At 40.7% G+C, this 22,679-nt stretch overlaps 1 protein-coding gene across 1 annotated transcript in view; it reads left to right on the forward strand.

Moving 5' to 3' along the window:
• Positions 1–22,679, forward strand: part of GDPD4 (glycerophosphodiester phosphodiesterase domain containing 4) — a 77,461-nt gene that overhangs the window by 7,952 nt on the left and 46,830 nt on the right. Inside the window, exons 3-8 of the mRNA XM_036324068.1 lie at positions 399–492; positions 3,841–3,900; positions 10,192–10,290; positions 10,361–10,454; positions 12,353–12,498; positions 12,842–12,924. Coding sequence (XP_036179961.1) covers positions 399–492; positions 3,841–3,900; positions 10,192–10,290; positions 10,361–10,454; positions 12,353–12,498; positions 12,842–12,924 — 576 coding nt within the window. The remainder of the gene's footprint in view (positions 1–398; positions 493–3,840; positions 3,901–10,191; positions 10,291–10,360; positions 10,455–12,352; positions 12,499–12,841; positions 12,925–22,679) is intronic.

Here is a 22,679-nt window from a genome sequence, read left to right on the forward strand (position 1 = left end):
TTGTAGTTAGGTAAAAAAAATATGTAGTCGCATGGACAAGGAACCTGCCAAAATGGAAAGTATTAAGGTGGTGGGCTTATTATGGATGACTTTTTCTCTTTTGGCATTTCAGAATTTCTGTATTATTTCTTGCTCTCTAAAGAGGACATAATTTTTGAGTATATATTCTAAATAACATTAAAACATCATACCACTTATACAGACCCCCATTAAAGTACCCAAAAGTACTATAGGACAGAGTTAAGACTCCTAACTGAATATTCCCAAAGCTCTTCACATATATGTTCCCAAAATGCTTCTCTTCTTATCTCCCTCAGTTTTCCTATTGCCTCATCTAGTTTAGTCTTAGATGCTACTACTTTCTGCTATATTTTAAGGATTGAAACACATTTTTGCAGGGTTGTTTATCTACTTACAGGATACTGGTACTTCTGGTCCATTCTTTTGCTGAGTTTATTTGGAATCTTGGTTGTCTACACTTCATTGCTGTTGGTGAGTAATCTTCCCCATTTCTCCCACTCCCTTTCTGAGTAGCCTCATGAGGTGCTCCTGTCTATGGTATGGTGCACAGTGATGCTGGGAGTCCTCAGAACCTAAGATCACTTGTCTAAGTAGCGTTGAGGTTTACATCAACTGCTTGAAATTTAGGAACAAGGGACTGATGGAGAAAAATGGCTATTAGAGGATGCATCTTACCACTTTGACCCTTTGAAAGGGTGGCAGAACATCCTTCTTCTATTCCCCTATTTCATAAGCCCATTTTATGGTTCAGTCAATATTGTTATTTTAGGCACCCAGAGCTTCACATTAACCTTTATGTATTGAACTAACTCATTTCATTTCCCATCTTCTGAGAATTAGTGTTTTGGGGCTTTATAAATTAACTAGTTTTTTTAACCTGTTATAATATGCAAATGCTAGTCTGCTAGTTCAGATGCAAATTACATGTTAGCAAAAGTCTTTTGGCAATAGTGACCCTGCCTCTGTTGTTACATAGTTAGTGTCATGTAGGGAGAGAAATTCAGGCCAGGCAAGAGAAAGGTGTGGAAGTGGAAGCTTATAGAGGACAACTCTAAGTGCTTAGAGCAGTGGTTCTCAACCTTGGCTGCACATTAGAATCACCTGGGAATCTTTTTAAAATCCTGATTTCTGGGCCTCATCCTCCGGAAATTCTGTTTCTTTGTTACTAATGTTGTGGCCTCACCCCATAACAAAGAAACAGAATTTCTGGAGGATGAGGCCCAGAAATCAGGATTTTAAAAAGATTCCCAGGTGATTCTAATGTGCAGCCAAGGTTGAGAACCACTGGCTTAGAGTAAGTGGGTTTGTTTCCCATCAGGCAACTGAAAAACCCTACCCAGAGACAGTGATCTTTTTCAGAGAGAGAGGATTTATTGTGAGGCAGCTACACAAGGGAGATCGGAGGCAAGGCTCAAACCAGTCTCCTGGAAGAAAGGCCTGAGACAAGTTTTAAGGGAAGAGGGAAAGAGGAGGTTATACCTATTCATACATTTATACTTGGAAGGGTTCAATTGGATAATTTTGAGTTTTAGGCATAGATGGTAAGGGATATGAGAGCGGCAAAGGAAAGCACAGAGGATTTCCAATCTGGCAGAGTTTGGTGGAAAAGGGTACATTTCAAGAGCTCTCTGCACAAACTCCAGTTAGCTCAACTCGTCTCAGCCAGTGTCCACCAGTTTTTGCTGGTCTCGGCAGAGGGTCTAGAGAAGAGCTTCGTGTGTGTGTGTGTGTGTGTGTGTGTGTTTCTGTGTTTCTTTTTCTCTCTCTCTGTAATATACTTAAAAAATTTGATTAGTGTCCAATTTCTCGGTGTCTGGTTTCAGTCCAGTCTAATTTGGTCCCCGTGTAAGACACAAAGTACTTTGTTAATGTCTGTTTCAGTCCTCGCTCCTCTTTAAATATTCCTCAGTCTTGAGGGATGGGGTGACACAGGTGTAGTGCTGTCTCTGTAAAATAGCTCAAAGATTACATTAATCACTAATCTTAATTAAGGGAACAGACCTAGTTTTAAGCTGATTCATATGATTGGTGTGTTGTTTCACACGTTTAGGAAATTGGAGTTTTTCAATGCCCATTTGTACATAGGGCATCTACGTCTTTCTCTGATTTCATGATTTCTTGTCACTACTGATTTACTATCTGATATAAAAGAACTCAACCCCCAAATAAAGTGCCATTTGCATTTATTTTTTTCTCTCAAGAAAATTTATTAATCATGATGTGAGTGATAAGTACTAAGTATACAGAGGTCAACAAAACATAAGCATTTTCTGTTTTCATACAGAGCACTTCAAAGAGATAGGTATGAAATGTAACCTTACTATATATAGTCCCTTAATTGAATGAGTTTGGAATCTAGTAGGGCATCTTAACCATAGAAAAAAGTAACTAACAAAGGCAGAGCATTATAACACTGATGTAAGAGAGACACATTGATTGATTGCTTCCCACACGTGCCCAAACTGGAGGGGGGGGAGGGTCGAACCTGCAACATAGGTGTATGCCTTTGACCAGGAATTGCACCCATGGTTCTTTGGTTTGCAAGGTCATGCTCTAACCATTTTACAACACAAGCCAGGGCTAGATACTTCCTTTATAATGGGAAAATGTAGATGAATGATGTGGTCTGGGCCAGCCTCTGGCTATTGAATTATACTACTTTCATACACAATAAATGTGAAATGATGTAGTTAGCTTATAAGGTGGGAATGAGTTCTACTATGGAATAATGAATATTTTTTAACAAATCCTACTCCACCCTACCTTTTATGGATACATGCAATGCATACAACAGTGAACAAAGAGGGAGCCTTAGGTTCTATTTTCAATTCTGTGTTTGAGTTACTTTGTAACTTTGGTGAAGTCATATAACTTCTGAGACTCAGTTTCTTCTGTTTGAAATGAGAATGATAATATTTAATATAATGGTATTTTATAGGGCTGGGTAAAGAAGAAATGAAATCATATACATAAAATTATTTTGATAAAAAGGTAAGTGTCATATATATTCCACTCCTGTAACATCCTAAGTATCTGAAGTCTCCAGTTTTCAGTTTCTATCCCTATGCTGACTTTGTGATGGACTAGATTTACATTGAAATCTGAGATTTATTGACTAAATGCCAGTGTTAACAACAGTGGTTAAAAGTTGTTACCATGGCATTGGTTCCTCAAGAAAGCTTTTTTTTTTTTCTTCAAATTTTTTTAGTTGATTTTTTACAGAGAGGAAGGGAGAGGGATAGAGAGTTAGAAACATCAATGAGAGAGAAACATCGATCAGCTGCCTCCTGCACACCCCCTACTGGGGATGTGCCCACAACCAAGGTACATGCTCTTGACCGGAATCGAACCTGGGACCCTTGAGTCTGCAGGCTGACGCTCTATCCACTGAGCCAAACCGGTTAGGGCTCAAGACAGCTTTTAAATGATGCTGGGAAGGGCTGGCCTCTGACCTCCTCTCTCCTAAGTGGGTCTAAGTAATACCAGGAATAAGGTCTATCCCAGGGGTAAGAAATTGGTGGGAACTCGGAAGGATATCAGTGTGGTGGTTTATTATGAATTCCAGAAAAAAATTCTTCCTGAGGGTGCTGGTAAGAGTTATGAATAGGAGGTGGCATGTGAACTGGTTTGAAAGGTCAGTGGCCTGGGAGGGAGAGATTTTTCAGGCAGAGGGGCAGTATGGCAAGCTCCCAGGGTTTGAACAGTGCAAGTATAGCAAGAAGTGAATGTAGTGAAAAGGCATTTGAATACAGAACAGTGCTGTGGGCCCCAACTTGTTGATTTCAAAATAACCTCCTTTTTTGTACTTTTCTTTTTCAGATACTTGGATTTTTGTTGATTCGGGAAGGGTATGAACTATACCTGTTCTGGTGTCATAAGGTAGGCCATCAGAATCTTCATAGAAACGTTAGACCAGGACTGAATGTGCTTCTTTGGCACTCAGTGTTAAGTACAGAGTTGTGCTTTCTTCATTGTTCCCCTTAGAAAGAAGAGATTTACTTACTCTGTTTTCATTGAACTCATGAAATTCTAACGAATGTGACTGATTTTACTGAAGGATCTGAACCCAAACTTTATTTTTTCTCATTACTCCTTATTAAATTCACCCTGTGACTGTTCTTCTATCCCAATAAAATCTTAGGCAAGCTCTATTACTTTCCTAGTCCTATATAGTGACAAGAACATTCTCATGCCAGTCATTAAAAATTCAGTTCATTGTGATGTCCCAGACTCCAACTTTATAAGACTTACCCCCTCCCCAGTGGTGGAAGCCTCCACCGGTGGAGAGAGCATGATGGTACTATTACCTCTCTTTCACCAAAGGAGGGTCAGGGGTACAGGAGACAGGATAAACATGGTCTCACAAGGAAGGGCAAGAAGATCATCTGAGATCGATCCATCAGAACCAGGTAAATGCACAGTTGTTGGCTCTTTACCCCATGGACTTTTTCTGTGTGTATTTTCAGAGACCCTTCTGCTGAGAACCTTGACTACAACTCTTTTGGTGGAGTCATTGCTTGTCTTCCTATATCCCCTGAAATCTGTCTGGTGAGGTCCCTTCATTTGGAGTTTTTAAAATGGCACCAGCATGGCTTCTCTCAAAGGATCCCTAGAAAGCAGGCATCTTTGCTCCTCCCCACCCTCCATTTCCAACATAACCTCCCTTATTTTGTTCTGCCATGTGTTTGAGAAGCTCCATCTACAAGCTTTGCTTTTTCTAAACTGTTTCAGGCATGGGTTCGATACATTTCCTGAAATCAGGAACATGTCAAAATCTCTGAGTGGTCTTAAATTGACTATTACTCTAGTGAGACATATTAACTGGAAATGTAAATTTAAGAGTGATTAGAATGGAGAATAACATCCGAGGAATGGTGGCATGAGAGATTCCCTTGGTGTCTCCCCTAGAAGTTACAACAATCTGTACAGCCATATCTCAACAAAGGGTTCCCTGCTCAATGCACAAATACATCTGAGAGAGTCATGCATTGAAACATCTAAGGTGGGCAAATAACAACTGATGAAATAGAAGCAGTAAAAACCCCTCACAAAAAACAAAAACACACACACACAAAACTCCCAGCAAACAAAAGCCCTTGTCCAGGTGGCTTCACAGGGGAGTTTTATCAAACATTCAAAGAAGAACTAATACCTGTACTTCTCAAACTATTTCAGAAAATCCAAGAGGAAGGAATACTTCCAAGCTCTTTTTATGAGGCCAGCATTATCCTAATTCCAAAACCAGATAAAGACACTACAAAGAAAGTATTACAGGCTAATATCCCTGATGAACATAGATGCTAAAATCCTCAACAAACTATTGGCAAACTGACCCAGCAATAAATCCCATGAACAAGTGGGATTTATTCAGGGATGCAAGGCTGGTACAATATTCACAAGTCAATAAACGTGATACATCATACAAACAAATTGAAAGACAAAAATCACACGATCATATAAAATAGATGCAGAATAAACATTTCACAAAATCCAACATCCATTTTTAAAAAAATATATTTTTATTGATCAGAGAGGAAGGGAGAGGTAGAGAGAGATAGAAACATCAATGATGAGAGAAAGTCATTGACCGGCTGCCTCTGGCACATTCCCTACTGGGGATCAAGCCTGCCACCGGGGCATGTGCCCTTGACTGGAATCAAACCTGGGACACTTTCGTCTGAAGGCTGATGCTCTATCCACTGATCCAGACCTGCTAGGGGTAACACCAATTTTTGATAAAAACTCTCAGCCAAGTGGGAATTAGAGGGATCATATCTCAACATAATTAAGGCCATATATGACAAACCTACAGCCAACATACTCAATGGGCAAAAACTAAAACCTTTTCCCCTAAGAACAAGAAACAGACAGAGATGTCCACTTTCACCACCCTTATTCAACATAGTACTAGAAGTCCTTCCCGCAGTGATCAGACAAGAAGAAGAAATAAAAGGCATTCAAATTGGAAAGGAGGAAGTAAAACTGTCATTATTTTCAGATGACATAATATTGTACATAGAAAACCTTAAAGACTCCATTAGAAAACTTACTAGATTTAATAAATAAATTTGGCAGTGTAGCAGGATACAAAATTAACACCCAGAAATCTATGGCATTTTTATACACCAATAATGTATTTTCAGAAAGAGAAACTAAACAAATAATTCTATTTACCATTGCAACAAAAAAATTAAGGTACTTAGGAATAAACTTAACCATGATCACAGTTGCTCATTCCACAATGGAAGAGAAATTGTTATTATAGGTCATGTTTGTTCATTCACTGGGCTGTATTTTCAGACATATGCCAAAGAATATCTTCACCGATACAGCTCCTAGGGCAATGGAAACTAAAGAGGAAATAAACAAATGGGACTACATCAAAATAAAAAGCTTCTGCACAGCAACAGAAACCATCAACAAAACTAAAGAAAGCCCACTGCATGGGAGAACATATTTGCCAATGTTATCTCCGATAAGGGTTTAATCTCCAACATTTACAGGAAAGTCATACAACTCAACAAAAGGAAAGTAAACAATCCAATAAAAAAATGGGCAAAGGACCTAAATAGAATCTTTTCGAAAGAGGACACTCAGAAAGCCAAGAGACACATGAAAACATGCTCAAAGTCACTAATCATCCGAGAGATGCAAATCAAAACGACAATGAGGTACCATCTCACACCTATCAGAATAGCTATCATCAACAAATGACAAGTGCTGGCAAAGATGTGGAGAAAAAGGAACCCTTGTGCACTGCTGGTGGGAATGCAGAATGATGCAGCCACTGTGGAGAACAGTATGGAGTTTCCTCAAAAACTAAAAATGGAACTCCCATTTGACCCAGTGATCCCACTTCTAGGAATATATCCCAAGAAATCAGAAACACCAATCAGAAAGGATATATGCACCCTTATGTTCATAGCAGCACAATTTACCATAGCTAAGATTTGGAAACAGCCTAATTGTCCATCAGCAGATGAATTGATTAAAAAACAGTGGTACATCTACACAATGGAATACTACGCTACTGTAAATAAGAAGGAACTTTTACCATTTGCAACAGCATGGATGGACCCGGAGAGCATTATGCTAAGCAAAATAAGTCAGTTGGAGAAATATAAATATCATATGATCTCACTCACTTGTGGAATATAATGAACAACATAAACTGATGAACAAAAACAGATCCAGAGACAGAGAAGCATCAATCAGACTGTCAAACCTTAGAAGGCAGGGGAGGGTGAGGGGGGGAGGAGGGGAGATCCACCAAAGGACTTGTATGCATGCAATAAGCCTAACCAATGGACACAGACAAGAGGAGGGTGAGGGCACGAGTGGAGGCGGGGGAACAATGGGGGGATAAGGACACATATGTAATACTTTAATAAAGAAAATAAAAATATACAGAAAACTTTTCTCAATAAATTTTTGGATACTGCCTTTTATATAACCAATTTCATTAAGCATAGGCTACTGTTGAACCAAGATTTTCAGATATAGAACCAATTTGAGATGCATAATACCTGTATTCTGATCAACTGAATTCAGAAGCTCTAGTACAGCGGTTCTCAACCTGTGGGTCGAGACCCCTTTGGCGGTCGAACGACCCTTTTACAGGGGTCGCCTAAGACCATCCTGCATATCAGATATTTACATTACGATTCATAACAGTAGCAACATTACAGTTATGAAGTAGCAACGAAAATAATTTTATGGTTGGGTCACAACATGAGGAACTGTATTTAAAGGGCCAGTAGGTTGAGAACCACTGCTCTAGTAGGTATACTCATTTCAATAGATTTTCACACCAATGAAGGACTAGACTTATTAGACATGGGAGGAGAGACTGCTTCTCTTGGCAAGGGAGATTTTGTTGGGGTTGAAGTTTTAGTTTTAGTGTACTCAGAATAAATCTGGAAGGACATGGTTAGCATTGGGCCTGTAACCCATTCCCATTTTACCTCATGCTCAATGAAGAATGAATGACCTCAATCCAAACTCCTTGTAAACATGCTAATAACACAACCTCCTGGGAAATACATAAAGATGTTTATTAGCCAAAGATAATGAGAATCATTATCTATGAACATATCTAGCAGCATATAACCTGGTCTATCTGGGTTCCCTATTGTAAAGAAACCTGGAATTTCTAGGTTTGTAGGGTTGGAGACATGGCTGGCTGGAGTTGTATAAGATATGGATGCTCCATACCCACCAAGGCTTCTTCTGTGAGGCAGTGTTTCCACATACTTTGCTCCAAACACACCACACACGTTAACTTCAAAACCAGCATGTATCCTAGTCCAGGAGAGAAAAGAACTTTTTATGAATATCTGCATTTGGCAGGATCAGATTTCTTGAAGGGAAACTGTTTTATCTATACTTTATAATTGTCTGTATTTAAAATCACTAGTTAAGGCTGGTATTGAGTAAGGTCACAGAATCCCATGAGACTCGTCAGACGATTTGACAGTTAAATATTTGTGTTGTGATGCATTTGGTTTGCTAATAGGTTATTTAAGATTTTTTTTCATCTATACATACAGGAGAGATAGGCCTATACATTCACATGTCACTTAACAACTGGAACGCGTTCTGAAAAATTCATTCTCTGGCGATTTTGTGAACGTTGCAACATCATAGGGTGTACCTAGTCAATCCTAAATATTATAGCCTATTGCTCCTAGGCTACAAACCTGTATAGAATGTTACTGTACTGAATACTGCAGGCAATATTAGTGCATCTAAACAAAACTAAACATAGAAAAGATACTGTGCTTTTCTGCCATTGGAGTGCAGTAGGTTTGTTTACACTGGCATCAACACAAATACTTGACTAATGCATTGCACAATAACATTACTATGGCCATGATGTAATTAGGCAATAGAAAACTTTCAGCTCTATTATAATCTTACTAGAGGCCCGATGCACTAAATTCATGCAAGAGTAGGCCTTCCTTCCCCCGGCTGCTGGCACCTGGCTTCCCTCTGGCACCTGGGACCTGGGCTTCCCTTGCAGCCCCAGCTTCATCCGGAAGGACCTCTGGTCTAATTAGCATATTATGCTTTTATTATTATAGATGGGACCACCATTGTATATGAGGGTTGTTATTGACCAAAGCGTTATTGTGGCACATGACTACTTTTTATTTTCTTGTAATGTCCTTGTTGAGTTTAGGTATTAATGCTTTGTTGGCTTCAAAGAGAAGTTAGAAAGTGTTGCTCTCTTTCTATTTTCTGGAAGAGTTTGTTAAAGATTGGAAATGTTTCTTCCTTAAGTACAGAGGTGGGCAAAAGTGAGTTTACAGTTGTTCCAAGGGAAAAAGACATGCAGGTTATGATTATTATAGTAGCTTCATTCTGTGTTTCCCATACCACAACTGTTAACCTACTTTTGCCCAAACCTATATTTGGTGAAATTAAACATTTATGCTGGCAAGGTCTGGAGTTATTTTGTGAGAGGTTTACTTATGGTCTCAATTACTTTAATAGATATACAGATTATAGAAATGAAGGAACTAAGTGCTCTCTAGAAAGTAGGACAAATGCAGAAAGACTACATTTCAAGGGGGAAGAAGTTAAAGTTATATCAGCTTGGTCTTAATATTTTCTATGAGGTATATGGTGTTCTTGCAGGCAGATTCTTTTCATCTGCTCAAGAAGTACTTATTGAAAGCTTACTATGTGTTAGACATTCTGCAAGGCAGCGAGGATATAATCATAAATATTTTACTTGATCTTATGAAGCTTACAGACTGTTGGGGAAAACATACAAAGAAAAGGTAATCACAAAATATTATTTACTTGTGACTATATTGAGTTAAATAAAAACAAAGTAGTGAATATCTGTAATGGCCATTGTTGATATTGAGTGCGAGATGCCAGGCAATGCTGTGTGCTCAGCTGAGTTGGAGGTGATAATTAGTAAAGGCATCAGACTACGTAGCTGTGTGATTTGTTTCCAGCCGTGCTACACAACAAAGACTTGGGAGCAACGAAGGTAAATGATTAGTTCCATATTAGGGAGCTGCAGGACGGTCAGGTTAAAATAATGAGGAAAGAACGCCCCTGCCATTGTGGGCACACATACAACTCCCAAGGACAGAGCTGACCCAAGCCTAGTGCCTGGAAGTGAGGAGATTGTTCTGTTTTGTTTTGTTTCTGCAGATCCTGGTTATGCTAGTGATTCTGATATGCACTTTTTTTCTGTCGATTTTATGCATTTACTGGAAAGACAGGTGGCTGACGTTTGGACTCTCGCTGAAGGTAAGCATCATCCTGTAGGTCAAGCACTGTTTGTCCAATGTGGTCAGCCTGACTTTTGGCTTTCTCCCAGGTGTTTGCTCCCCATGTGCATCTGACCATGATAACTGTGGTGGTTCTCCTTTCCTGGCCTGTGGCCTACTACTTGGTCCATTTGGAACAAGAAGGTATGTCCTGGCTTTAGCTTACATACTCTACTCAGCCGAACACAAGCGTGGTACATAGCTACCACTATGTGACTTTGAAATTCACTTAGCTTATTACTCAGGCATGCTCCTTGTGGTCAAACTCATAACCCCATGTGGCCTGTCAGAACATTTTCCTGATCAAACAGGCCTTCTTCTAAAGTGGGATTCTCCTGGGAATGTAAGAATGATCTCCATGATGTTACACAGTGACTGTCTGGAAATGGAAAGCAGTTTGGGGCAGGGTAGAGGCCATTTTAGTTATATTTGACAGAGTGATAGTACTAGTCACAGTTCCTTTAGATTCTATTCAGATGTTACTAGTTTCAACTAATGAACTTATACGAGGTCCAGATATGCTTGGTTATGTTCTAGTAACGCAAAGCAGGCCCCTGTGAGTCCCTGTCATACCTGGGAGCTTAGAGCAGAAGCATCTCTCTGTGCCTCTGATTTGCTCTCCATCCTTTGCCCTAATATCATAGAAACAAAAAAGAATCAGAGCTATACATTAAATCGTGTAGAGAATGGAGTTATCTCTCAGCATCCTTCCTGAGAAACCAGTAGCATCTTCTTTTTATGTATCTCTGTTTCCTATTGGTTACATAGGGAGTGTTCGCTCCCTGATTGTACAAGGATAGAGACAAGAGAATGCCTGGATTGGTAGTGTTGGCATTGCGAGTGTTTGTACCTGTTTGTATCTGTATGTGGAGGGTGAATTGTAGGAAATGTTTTGGGGCAGAAGTTTAATGGTGACAATAATGAACTCTTTTTCTTTTTCATTTCTGAAATTTTAGCTAGATTCAGAAGAGACCAGAGTAAACGTCATAGGATAAAAAGAATCAAGATATGTCCTAGACTCACAAAGCTGAGAGGTTAGAGCTGGAGATACAGATTTGAAAGTGACTGAAGTATACATAGTAGCTTAAATATGTACAAATAGGTAAAATCCTCAGAGATCTACAATTATAAGTGATGGGGATTGGCCGGTAATAACAAGTATTGTGGATAAGCTCTGTGTGTGTGTGTGTGTGTGTGTGTGTGTGTGTGTGTGTGTGGGAGAGAGAGAGAGAGAAAGAGAGAGAGAGAAAGAGAAGCAAATGCATAATATTCATTGAATACCTGTTATTGGTAAATACTGTTATATCAACTCTATGAAGGAGTGGTTAGCAGCAAGATAGCCCCATTTTTCAGAATGAAGAAAATGGAGACGCAGGTTAAGCAGTGTGTCCTTAGCTACACATTAGACCAGGGTTGGGAATCTTTTATCTGCCAAAGGCCTTTTGGATATTTATATCATCATTCGCAGGCCATACAAAATTATCAACTTAAATATTAGCCCGCTATATTTGGTCAAACATTTAACCTTGGCAGGGCCAGACCAAATGATTTCACGGGTTTTATATGGCCCTTGGGTCACATGTTCCCCACCCCTGCGATGTCTGGCTTTGAACTCAGACTTCTGTTAGCCAGTGCCCCTTCCACTATCCTGCACTGCCTTATATATACTAGGTAGGGCCATTTTGGCTTCAGGGCTTTCTCAGCACCAACCATTCTACTCCTACTCCTGAGAAGGTATTTCTTAACATGCCCTCTCCTTTACTTCCTTCTACCTCCTGCACAATTTATTTCCTGGATATTTTCAGTCAAATACTATTGCCTTAATAATAGTGCTTACATTTGGATAGTGCTGTACTTTCTAATCACTGAAAATAAATGGGGATATGGCGGAAATAGAGAGTAAATCAGGCAGTCCACGAGGCACTGAAACCCATGCACTGGGTGTTTACTGGCTGCTGCTTTGGGATAGATAGTTTCTTGGGTTGGGTCTCCATTCCTCTTTATCTCTTTTTCTCACTTCCCCCTCCTTCCAACTTTTTCAGCTGCACAAGTGGCTATTGGACTGCCTTTTTTCCTTATCCTTTTATTTCTGTTTGTGGTGCCATGGGGATTTTATTCTCCCTGCGTTGAGAATGAGAATAAATTGGGACCCAAGCCAGCCCTCTTTGGACATAGAGGTGCACCCATGGTAGGTCTAAGCATGATGAACGTGGGTGAGTACCAGTGTGCATGGGGTTATGTGTGAGAGATAGGGACCTCAGAACCGTAGGAATCTCTGTAAAGGAAAATGAATGGGCTTTTGATGAAAAGAATAAAGATAATTGTAGATGTTGGACTTGAACCCAGCCAGGTCACCTAACTGTCAGTCCATTTCTCTTTACTGTGCCCAGTGACATTGCCTCAGATGAGCACAGTCCCAAGATCTATTGGGTGGAAGAGAGGGGCTCACTGTTGGGCTTCTCATCTACCATAAAAGGAATGTTGGGGGAGAAACTCTGAGGTAAAGGGTCTGATGTCCTTTTCTTCCACAGCTGGCGCCTGAGAACACCATGATGTCCTTTGAGAAAGCTGTTGAAAACGACGCCTTTGGACTGGAGACTGATGTATTCTTAAGGTAGGAAAGCAGGGGCTGGGTGGGGAAGAAATAAGGTCAGTGCCATGGAAGATGACCAGCGTGGGCCAAAGTGTAAGAGCATAAGCCTCGGGGAGTTTCTCCTGTGTTGCTATGCCAATGTGCACATAGCGCGCACATACACACACACAGACACAAGGCACTTCTCCCTTGCAAGCATATATCTAATCTGTACCACTACATTCTTAATTATAGGTCATAAATCATACACACTATGTATAGACTCCACACATAATTCAAATTTGGCCCCATTACAAGCCATGCTTAAAAAGTACAACTTAACCCCATGTACTACACTACCTAGCAATATGTTTACCTGACAGTCCCTGGACACCTACTATATTCCAGGCCTTCTTCTGGAGTGCTATGGAGAGGCAAATGAGTACAGTGTACTCCTGCCTAAGGGATGTTCCCAGCCAATGCAGGAGACATGGCATGTTTACAAATACCCACAGTATAAGACCATTTGTGGGGTGTCCCTTCCCGAGAAGATTAAGTCAGACATGGAGGAAAAGGTCACCTCCTACTATATAAAAAATGACCTATGTACTCAGAATTGTGTTTGGGTTGAGTGTTGAAGAATAAATATTGTTTTACACGAAGATATGCTGATAGAGTATATTCCCGGCAGAGACAACAACTTATTTAAAGGCATCTAAATAAAAAAAAACAAACAACTTTGTAGATCAGTGAGCTAACCTGTATGGATGGCAAATTGATATGGTAGGGGATGAGAGAGGGCCATGTGAGGAGGAGGAGGTATGGCTGCAAGATCATTGGACTGAATCATGGAGATTCTTAAATGTGTAATGGACAAGCCATCATAGGTTTCAGCAGATTTCTTACTGTTTTAAAATGTGACTTAGAAAAATTCATCTGGCAATCTGTGAGGGAGACTTCTCACGGAGATGTGTAGTGGTGTGTGCAAACTCCCTTCACAGCCTTTCTGTGAGGCAAACAGAAAAATGAACATCCTAATTCAAAGTGAGGAAATGTGGTTTGAACCTGGATTCAATAAAGGGAAATGTTTGGTAAGGTCATAAGGCTGGAAGTACTGATAAAGCCAGGATTGGAACTACATTTCCTGACATTACCCAACCATGACAACTGTCCTATGCAGAATGTTCGGATTGGGGTTTTGAAACAGGATGTCCTGTCAGAGCTCCTGGGTTCATTTGTGGAAGTGCTTGGTGTTCATGGCATAACGTGGTAAAGGTGCTGAAACAACGAGCTCCTGGCACATGGTCTTTCTCTCATCTCTTGTTTCTGGGACTTCAACTGTAATGCGGATGATCCTTCCAGCTCCTCAGTTTCTCTCCTTGATGGCATCTTCATTTCCAGTGACCATCTCCACATACTCCATTTACATGGATGGTCATAGCCTAGGCTTCATCATTACCAAAAAGTGCCTATCAGTCAGGACACAAATATCACACCAGTAACTTGAAGAGGAAAAATGTAATATCAATAATTACTATGTGGTAAAATATGGTTAACTACTAAAATTGGTAAAGCGGACCCAGTCAGTATAAAAGTAGCAAGTGTAGCCAGTGGCAGGAACTTTTGTTCCAGATGAAATAAATGTAGTAAACAAATTTCACCATATTCTTTCCAAGAATAATAATACAAACAAAATTAAATTAAAAATTTGGCACAATTCACAAAGCTACTGACAGAAGACTCTGAAAGGTGGAGGAATGAAGGTGGACTGGCTAGCGTTCATAAGGCTAAAGGAAATACCAAGTAGGTAGTGAGTTCCCCATTTTTGTTGTTTTGTTTTGTTTTTTCCTTATACATTCCTACATGAGCTCTGTAGAGACCTGAAACCCAGAAAACACCTACAGCTGTAGATGGAAAAAAATAGCCCCTTCCACTTCTCCCAGTTTTTTTCTCTAGCAAAAAACTGGGAGGTATGTGGACCAACAAGATATGAATATGTTGACTATAGCAGCCTTACTTAGGTGAACACCACAGTAAAGCCATTCCCCCCTGCCTGGGGCTCTGGTCCTAGAGATGATGGGCAGATCCCTGTCTTCCATTCCTGCCCTGAAATAAGAGGGGTACCTCTTTCCTCACTCCCCCAACTAGAGAGCAAGGAGAATTATTAATAAGTTATCTAGTGATCTCTTTATTGAAGTAAAAATATACTTAACATAAAAATTTATCAATTTAACCATTTTTAGTTTTACAATTCAATGGCATTAAGTACATTGATCTTGTTTTGTTACCATCAGCACCATCCATCTCTAGAACTTTTCATTTTCTCAAACTGAAACTCTGTACATATTAAATAATAACTCCTTGGTCTTTCCTCCCCTGAGGCCCTGGCAACTGCTATTCTATTTTCTGTCTCTATGAAGTTGACTACACTCATACAAGTGGAAACATATAATATATGTCCTTTATGTGTGGCTCGTTTTACCTAGCATAATGTCAAGGTTCATCTCTATTATAGCATATGTCAAAATGTCCGTCTTTTTTTATTTGTTCAAAATTACATAACATGAAATGTACTATCTTAACAATGTTCAGTGTACAGCTTAATAATGTTAAGTATATTCACATTGTTGTGAAATAGATCTCTATAACTTTTTTATCTTGCAAATCTGAAACTCTTTACCTGTTAAACAAATACCCCTCTCCTTCTCCCCTCAGCATATTATGCTTTTATTATTATAGATATATATTGTAATATATAGGGCAACCACACCAAAAAATATACAGAAGTAATATGCTAAAAAAACACTATAAATTTAAAAGTATTCAGAATACCAACAGGAAAGCTAATAAAAAACAGAGAAACAAAATCAGAGGGAAAAAACAAGTATTAAAATGGCAGCTTTAAATCCTAACATATTAATAAATAAAATGTAAATGATCTAAATATACCAATTAAAAGAGAGAGACTAGAAACATAGATTTAAAAATATACACAGTCCTGACCAGTGTGGCTCAGTTGGGCATCATTCCATGCACCAAGAAATCACCAATTCGATTCCTGGTCAGGGCACATGCCTGGTTTTCAGGCTTGATCCCCAGTGGGGGGTGTGCTCTCACATTGATGTTTTTCTCTCTCTCTGTCTCCCTCTCCCCTCTCTCTAAAATAAATATAAACACCTAAAAAATAGAAAAGTAAAAATATGATACAAATATGTGCTGTGTACTAGGAATTCATCTTAGGGGGCAAATAGGGAGAAAATTGGGGACATCTGTAATACTGTCAACCATAAATAATAATTTTTAAAAAAGAAATTCACCTCAAACATAATGATTTAGGTAGGTTAAAAATAAAATAATGAAAAAATATGCTATATAAATTCTAATCAAAGCTAGAATGGCGAGGCTATATTAATACTAGACAAAGTAGACTTCAGAGCAAAGAAAATCACCAGAGACAAAGAGGAACATTACATAATGATAAAATTTAAAAAATTTGGTAAGAGTACATAACAATTCTAAATATATATCAACCCAAAAACAGAGCTTCCAAATACATGAAGCAAAAACTGAAAGGAGAAATAGACAAACACATAACTATAGTTAAGGACTACAACACCCTTCTCTTAGTAATTATTATAACCATTAAACACAATACCATTAAAGATGCAAAACAGCCCTGGCCAGTGTGTTCAGTGGGTAGAGCATTGGCTTGCACACTGTAGGGTCAAGGGTTTAATTTCCAGTCAAGGGCTTGTATCTGGGTTGCAGGTTCGATCCCCGGTGCACGTGGGAGGCAAGCAAACAATATATCTCTCTCTTTCTCCCTCCCTCCTTCCCTCCCTTTACCTAAAATCAATGGAAAGATAGTCTCGGATGAGGACTAAAAAAAAAAAAAAAGATGCAGAACAGCTAACAACACCATCATCAACAGAATCTAAGTGACATTTATGGAACACTCAATCCAAGGGCAGTAGAAGATGTATTTTTTTCAAATGTCCACAGAACATTAGGCAACATCATGCACCATAAAACAAAACTCAACTAATTTAAAAATACTGGTCATACAGAATGAATTCTCTGACCACAATAGAATCACACCAGAAAGTAGTGCCAAAAGTAACAAGAAAATCTCTAAACATTTGAAAATGAAACAAATCTACTTCTAAATAATCTGTGAGTTAAAGAAAGAGGTCTCCTTTATTTGATATGTGATTTGCAAAAATTTTTCCCGTTATATGTACTGTTTTTCATTTTTTTAAATATATTTTTTATTGATTAAGATATTACATATGTGTCCTTGTCCCCACGTTATCCTCTACCCCCCTCACCCCCCCCCCCCCCCCGCTCATGCCCTCACCCCCCGCCCCCGTTGTCCATGTCCATTGATTAGGCCTATATGCTTGCATATAAGTCCTTTGGTTGATCTTTCCCCCTTACCCCCACCCTCCCGTACCTTCCTTCCAAGTCCCGACAGTCCAATCAATGCCTCTCCGTCTCTGGATCAGTCCTTGTTCATCAGCTTATGTTCATTATATTCCACAAATGAGTGAGATCATGTGGTATTTATCCGCTCTCCAGTTCCATCCTTGCTGTGGCAAATGGTAAGAGTTCCTTTTTCTTCTTCCTCTTCTTAAAGAATACCTTTCAGCATTTCATATAATGCTGGTTTGGTGGTGATGAACTCCTTTAGCTTTTTCTTATCCGTGAAGCTCTTTATCTGACCTTCTATTCTGAATGATAGCTTTGCTGGATAAAGTAATCTTGGTTGCAGGTTCTTGCTATTCATCACTTTGAATATTTCTTGCCACTCTCTTCTGGCCTGCATGGTTTCTGTTGAGAAATCAGCTGACAGTCGTATGGGTACTCCCTTGTAGGTAACTGACTGTCTTTCTCTTGCTGCTTTTAAGATTCTCTCTTTATCTTTTGCTCTTGGCATTTTAATTATGATGTGTCTTGGTGTGGTCCTCTTTGGATTCCTTTTGTTTGGGGTTCTCTGCGCTTCCTGGACTTGTAAGTCCATTTCTTTCACCAGGTAGGGGAAGTTTTCTGTCATTATTTCTTCAAAAAGGTTTTCAATATCTTGCCCTCTCTCTCCTTCTGGTACCCCTATAATTCTGATGTTGGTACGCTTGAAGTTGTCCCAGAGGTTCCTTACACTATCTTCATATTTTTGGAATCTCTTTTCTTTTTTCTTTTTCGGTTGGGTATTTTTTGTTTCTTTGTATTTCAAATCTTTGACTTGATTCTTGGGATCCTCTTGTCTGCTGCTGGATCTCTGTAAATTATTCTTTATTTCAGTTAGTGTATGCTTAATTTCTAGTTGGTCCTTTTTCATGTCCTCCATGGTCTCACTATACTTATTGAGGGATTCATTAAATTTATCGGCGGTTTCCATAAAATTCTTGAAAAACCTTATAAACATGGCCTTGAACTCTATATCCAATCGTTTGCTTTCCTCCATTTCTGCCATTTGTGACCTGTTTCTTTGTCTCCGCATTTTGGCAGCTTCCCTGTGTTGATAGAGTGGCCCTGCGCGCCAGGTGTCCTGTAGGGCCCAGTAGCTCAGCCTCCCCAGTTACCTGGGGTGGACATTCTTGGTGCACTCTTGGTGCCTTGGTTGTTGTAGGATCACTGGGAGGAATTGACCTCCAGGCCAATTGGCTGTGAGAATCAGCTGTGTCTAAAGTGGGAGAACTTCTGTGCTGAAGACACCCTTCTGGGGCAAGACTTGCTTCAGTGGGGCTTTGGTGCTCACTGAGTCTGCTCCCTGAGTGTGTCCCTTATGGATCTGAGGAGTTGCAGTCTGGATGGTCCCCCTCTGACCACTGGGTACAGTGGCTCCTGGATCTAAGGAGGTGCTAATTCAGCCTCTGCCTGAGGCCACACAGCAGGAGCCACGAAGAGGCTCAGCTGTGAAGCAATGCAAGCCGCTGCGGGGCCTTGGGCCTTCTCTTGGAAGTTCCGGGTCTGCCTGGCTCGGTTGCAGTTAGGTACATTCACATGCAAAAGCCTCTGCCGCAGCCTGGGTGGGGCGGGGTCTCAGGGAATCAAAGGGCGGATCCAGGAGCTATGGCTGATTCTCCACCTGGAGTCGCGGGTCTCAGTGACCTGCTAATTGCTGCAAGCACCTCTGAGGGAAAGCCGCCTTCAAGTTCACCTGCTGCTGGACAGACCAGCTTCTCCCCGTATGAGTCCTGGGTCCCCAGAGACTTCCCGGAACCAGAGTTCAGAGCAGTCGGGAGCTTGTGATTCAAAAAGACAGCCGCGTCCTCAGGTGCCACCCCCTTTCCTCGCGCGCGCGAGCCGCCGTACCTCTGCACTTCACCTCCGCAGCGCCTCTGGCTCTCAGCGTGCTTTTCTTTCCTTCTAGTTGTATAATTTACACTCAGCCAGCCTTTCTGTTGTTCTGGATGATGTTTGCTCAGTCCTTTACGGTAATTTTCAATTGTTGTGTGAGGCGACAATTTCCCGGTGTTTACCTATGCCGCCATCTTAGTTTCTCCCCTGTTTTTCATTTTTTGATGCCAAATGATTTTGACAAAGATGCAAAGAAACTCAATGACCCATGGCTCACACCATCCTATATAATAGAAGAGACATGTGCAAATTAACTGCCCCTCCGCTATGCTCAAGCCACACCCACAAGCCATGCCCACAAGCCAATCAGTGAGTACGCAAATTAACACAACTAAGATGGCGGCAGCCATGGAGCTAGAGTGAGCAGGAGGCTTGGGTTGCCCCCAGCGATGGAGGAAGCCAAGCTTCACGCTTGGTCTGGCTGGGCCTGGGCTCCGCTCAAGGCTACAAAGTTTCAATTATAGTAGATAAATAAATCCCAGATACCTTCTTCCAGCCTGCCTTGGCCTCTTCTCAAGGAGGCGCTGAAAAAAAGAAGAAAAGGAGAGGCTGGGAGCTGGGGTCGCCAGGGGGTGTGGCCAGCCTGAAAACAGCCCTTAGCCCCTCACCCAGGCTGGCCACACCCCCATGGGGTGAAGGTCACTGCTGTGGGGGTTGGCCAGCCTGCAAACAGCCCTCAGCCCCTCACCCAGGCTGGCCAGGCACCCCAGGAGGGACCTCCACCCTGAAGGGGGTTGGCCAGCCTGCAAACAGCCCTCAGCCCCTCACCAAGGCTGGCCAGGCACCCCAATGGGACCCCCACCCTGATCTGGGACACCCTTCAGGGAAAACCAGCTGGCCCCCACCCATGCACCAGGCCTCTATTCTATATAATAAAAGGGTAATGTGCAAATTGACCCTAAGAGCAGAACGACTAGGAATGACTGGTCACTATGACACACACTGACCACCAGGGGGCAGATACTCAATGCAGGAGCTGCCCCCTGGTGGTCAGTGTACTCCCACAGGGGGAGCTCTGCTCAGCCACAAACCAGGCTGCCAGCTGCCAGTACAACGGTGGTGGCAGGAGCCTCTCCTGCCTCCTCAACAGTGCTAAGGATGTCTGACTGCAGCTTAGGCCTGCTCCCCTCTGGCAAGTAGACATCCCCCGAGGACTCCCTGGCTGCCAGAGGGATGTCTGATTGCCATCTTAGGCCCAATCCCCCCGGGGAGCGGGCCTAAGCCAGCAGGTGAACATCCCCTGAGGAGTCCCAGACTGCAAGAGGGCACAGGCCAGGCTGAGGGACCTCCCCGAGTACACAAATTTTTGTGCACCAAGCCTCTAGTATATTAAAATTAACTAAAATAAAATCAATTACATAAATATAAGAACTAATACCAGAAAACTCTTAGAATAAAACCCAAGGGTAAATCTTTATGAACTTGGATTTGGCAGTGGATTCTGTGATAAGACACTAAAAGTATGTGCAGCAAAAAAGAAAAGATAGGTAAGCTGGACTTCAGAATTAAAAACCTCTGTGTCAAAGGACATGATCAAGAGCATTAAATAACAATTTACAGAATGAAATAAAATATTTGCAAATCATATATCTGATAAGGGTTTAATATCTAGAATATATAAAGAACTCCTACAACTCCATAGAAAGATAACCCAATTAAAAAATGTTGAAAAGATAGTCCTTTCTCTGTTGAATGTTCTTCCACACATTTGTCAGAAATTGTGACCATACGTGTGGGGCACATGCCCCAGTTGAATGCTCAGTCCCCAATGGGGAGCATGCAGGAGGCAGCCGATTCTTCCTCATCATTGATGTTTCTATCTCTTCCTCTCTAAAATCAATAAAAGTATTAAAAAAACAAAAAATTGTGACAATACATGTAGCAGTTTATTTTTGCTCTATTCTATTCTAGTATATTTTTCTGTCTTTATGCTTGTATCATACTGTTGTTGTTAATCCTTTTTAAAAATCTTTATTGTTGAAATTATTATAGATGTCCCTCTTTTTTCCCTCATAGCTCCCCTCCACCCAGTTCCCGCCCTGCCCCAGGACTTCACCACCCTATTGTCTGTGTACATAGGTAATGCATACATGCTTATAAGATCTTTGTTTAATCTCTTCCTCTCCCCTCACCCCCCCCTTCCCTCTAAGAATTGTCAGTCTGTTCCATTTCCATGCCTCCAATTCTGTTTTATTCAGCAGTTTATTCTGTTCATTAGATTTCTTGTTTGATTTTGATTTTAGATGCAATTGTTGATAGATGTATTTGTTGCTATTTTGTTACTCATATTTTTTATTGTTTTCTTTTTCTTCTTCTTCCTCTTCTTAAAGAATACCCTTCAGCATTTCATATAATACTGGTTTGGTGGTGATGAACTCCTTTAGCTTTTTCTTGTCTGTGAAGCTCTTTATCGGACCTTCATTTCTAAATCATAGCTTTGCTGGGTAGAGTAATCTTGGCTGAGTGTCCTTGCTGGTCATCACTTTGAATATTTTTTGCCACTCCCTTCGGGTATGCATAGTTTCAGTTGAGAAATTAGCTGACAGTCGTATGGGCACTTTCTTGTAGGTAACTAACTGCTTTTTTCTTGCTGCTTTTAAGATTCTCTCTTTGTCGTTAGCTCTTTGGCATTTTAACTATGATGTGTCTTGGTGTGGTCCTCTTTGGGTTCCTCTTGTTTGGGTTTCTCTGTGCTTCCTGGACTTGTAAGTCTATTTGTTTCACCAGATAGGGGAAGTTTTCTGTTATTATTTCTTCAAATAGGTTTTCAATATCTTGCTCGCTCTCTCTTCTTCTGGAAATCCCAAAATTCAGATGTTGGTATGCTTGAAATTGATCCAGAGGCTCCTTACACTATCTTCATATTTTTGGATTCTTTATTCTTTTTGCTATTCTGGTTGGGTGTTTTTTGCTTCCTCATATTTCAAATCATTGACTTGATTCTCGGGATCCTCTAGTCTACTGTTGAATCCCTGTATATTATTCTTTATATCAGTCAGTGTATGCTAATTTCTGACTGGTCCTTTTAATTTTTTTTTTTTTGCATTCTCACTAAGATCCTTGAAAGTCTCACTAAGTCTCTTGGAGGTTTCTAGAAGATTCTTGAGTAACCTTATAACCATGGTTTTGAACTCTATATCCAGTAGTTTGCTTTCTTCTGTTCTTTCATTTGTGACATGTTTCTTTGTCTCCACATTTTGGCAGCTTCTCTGTGTTTGTTTCTATGTATTGGGTAGAGCTGCTAAGTCTCCTTGAGTTGATACAGTGGCCTTATGTAGTAGGTATCCTATATGGCCCAGTGGCTCAGCCTCCCCAGTCACCTGAGGTGGACACTCTAGGTGTACCCTTTGTGGGCTGTGTGCACAGTCTTGTTGTAGTTGAGCTTGATTGCTGTTGATGTCACTGGGAGGAATTGACCTCCAGGCCAACTGGCTGTGGGG

The sequence above is a fragment of the Myotis myotis genome, unplaced genomic scaffold, assembly GCF_014108235.1.
Source record: "Myotis myotis isolate mMyoMyo1 unplaced genomic scaffold, mMyoMyo1.p scaffold_m19_p_10, whole genome shotgun sequence".
Lineage (NCBI taxonomy): Eukaryota > Metazoa > Chordata > Mammalia > Chiroptera > Vespertilionidae > Myotis > Myotis myotis.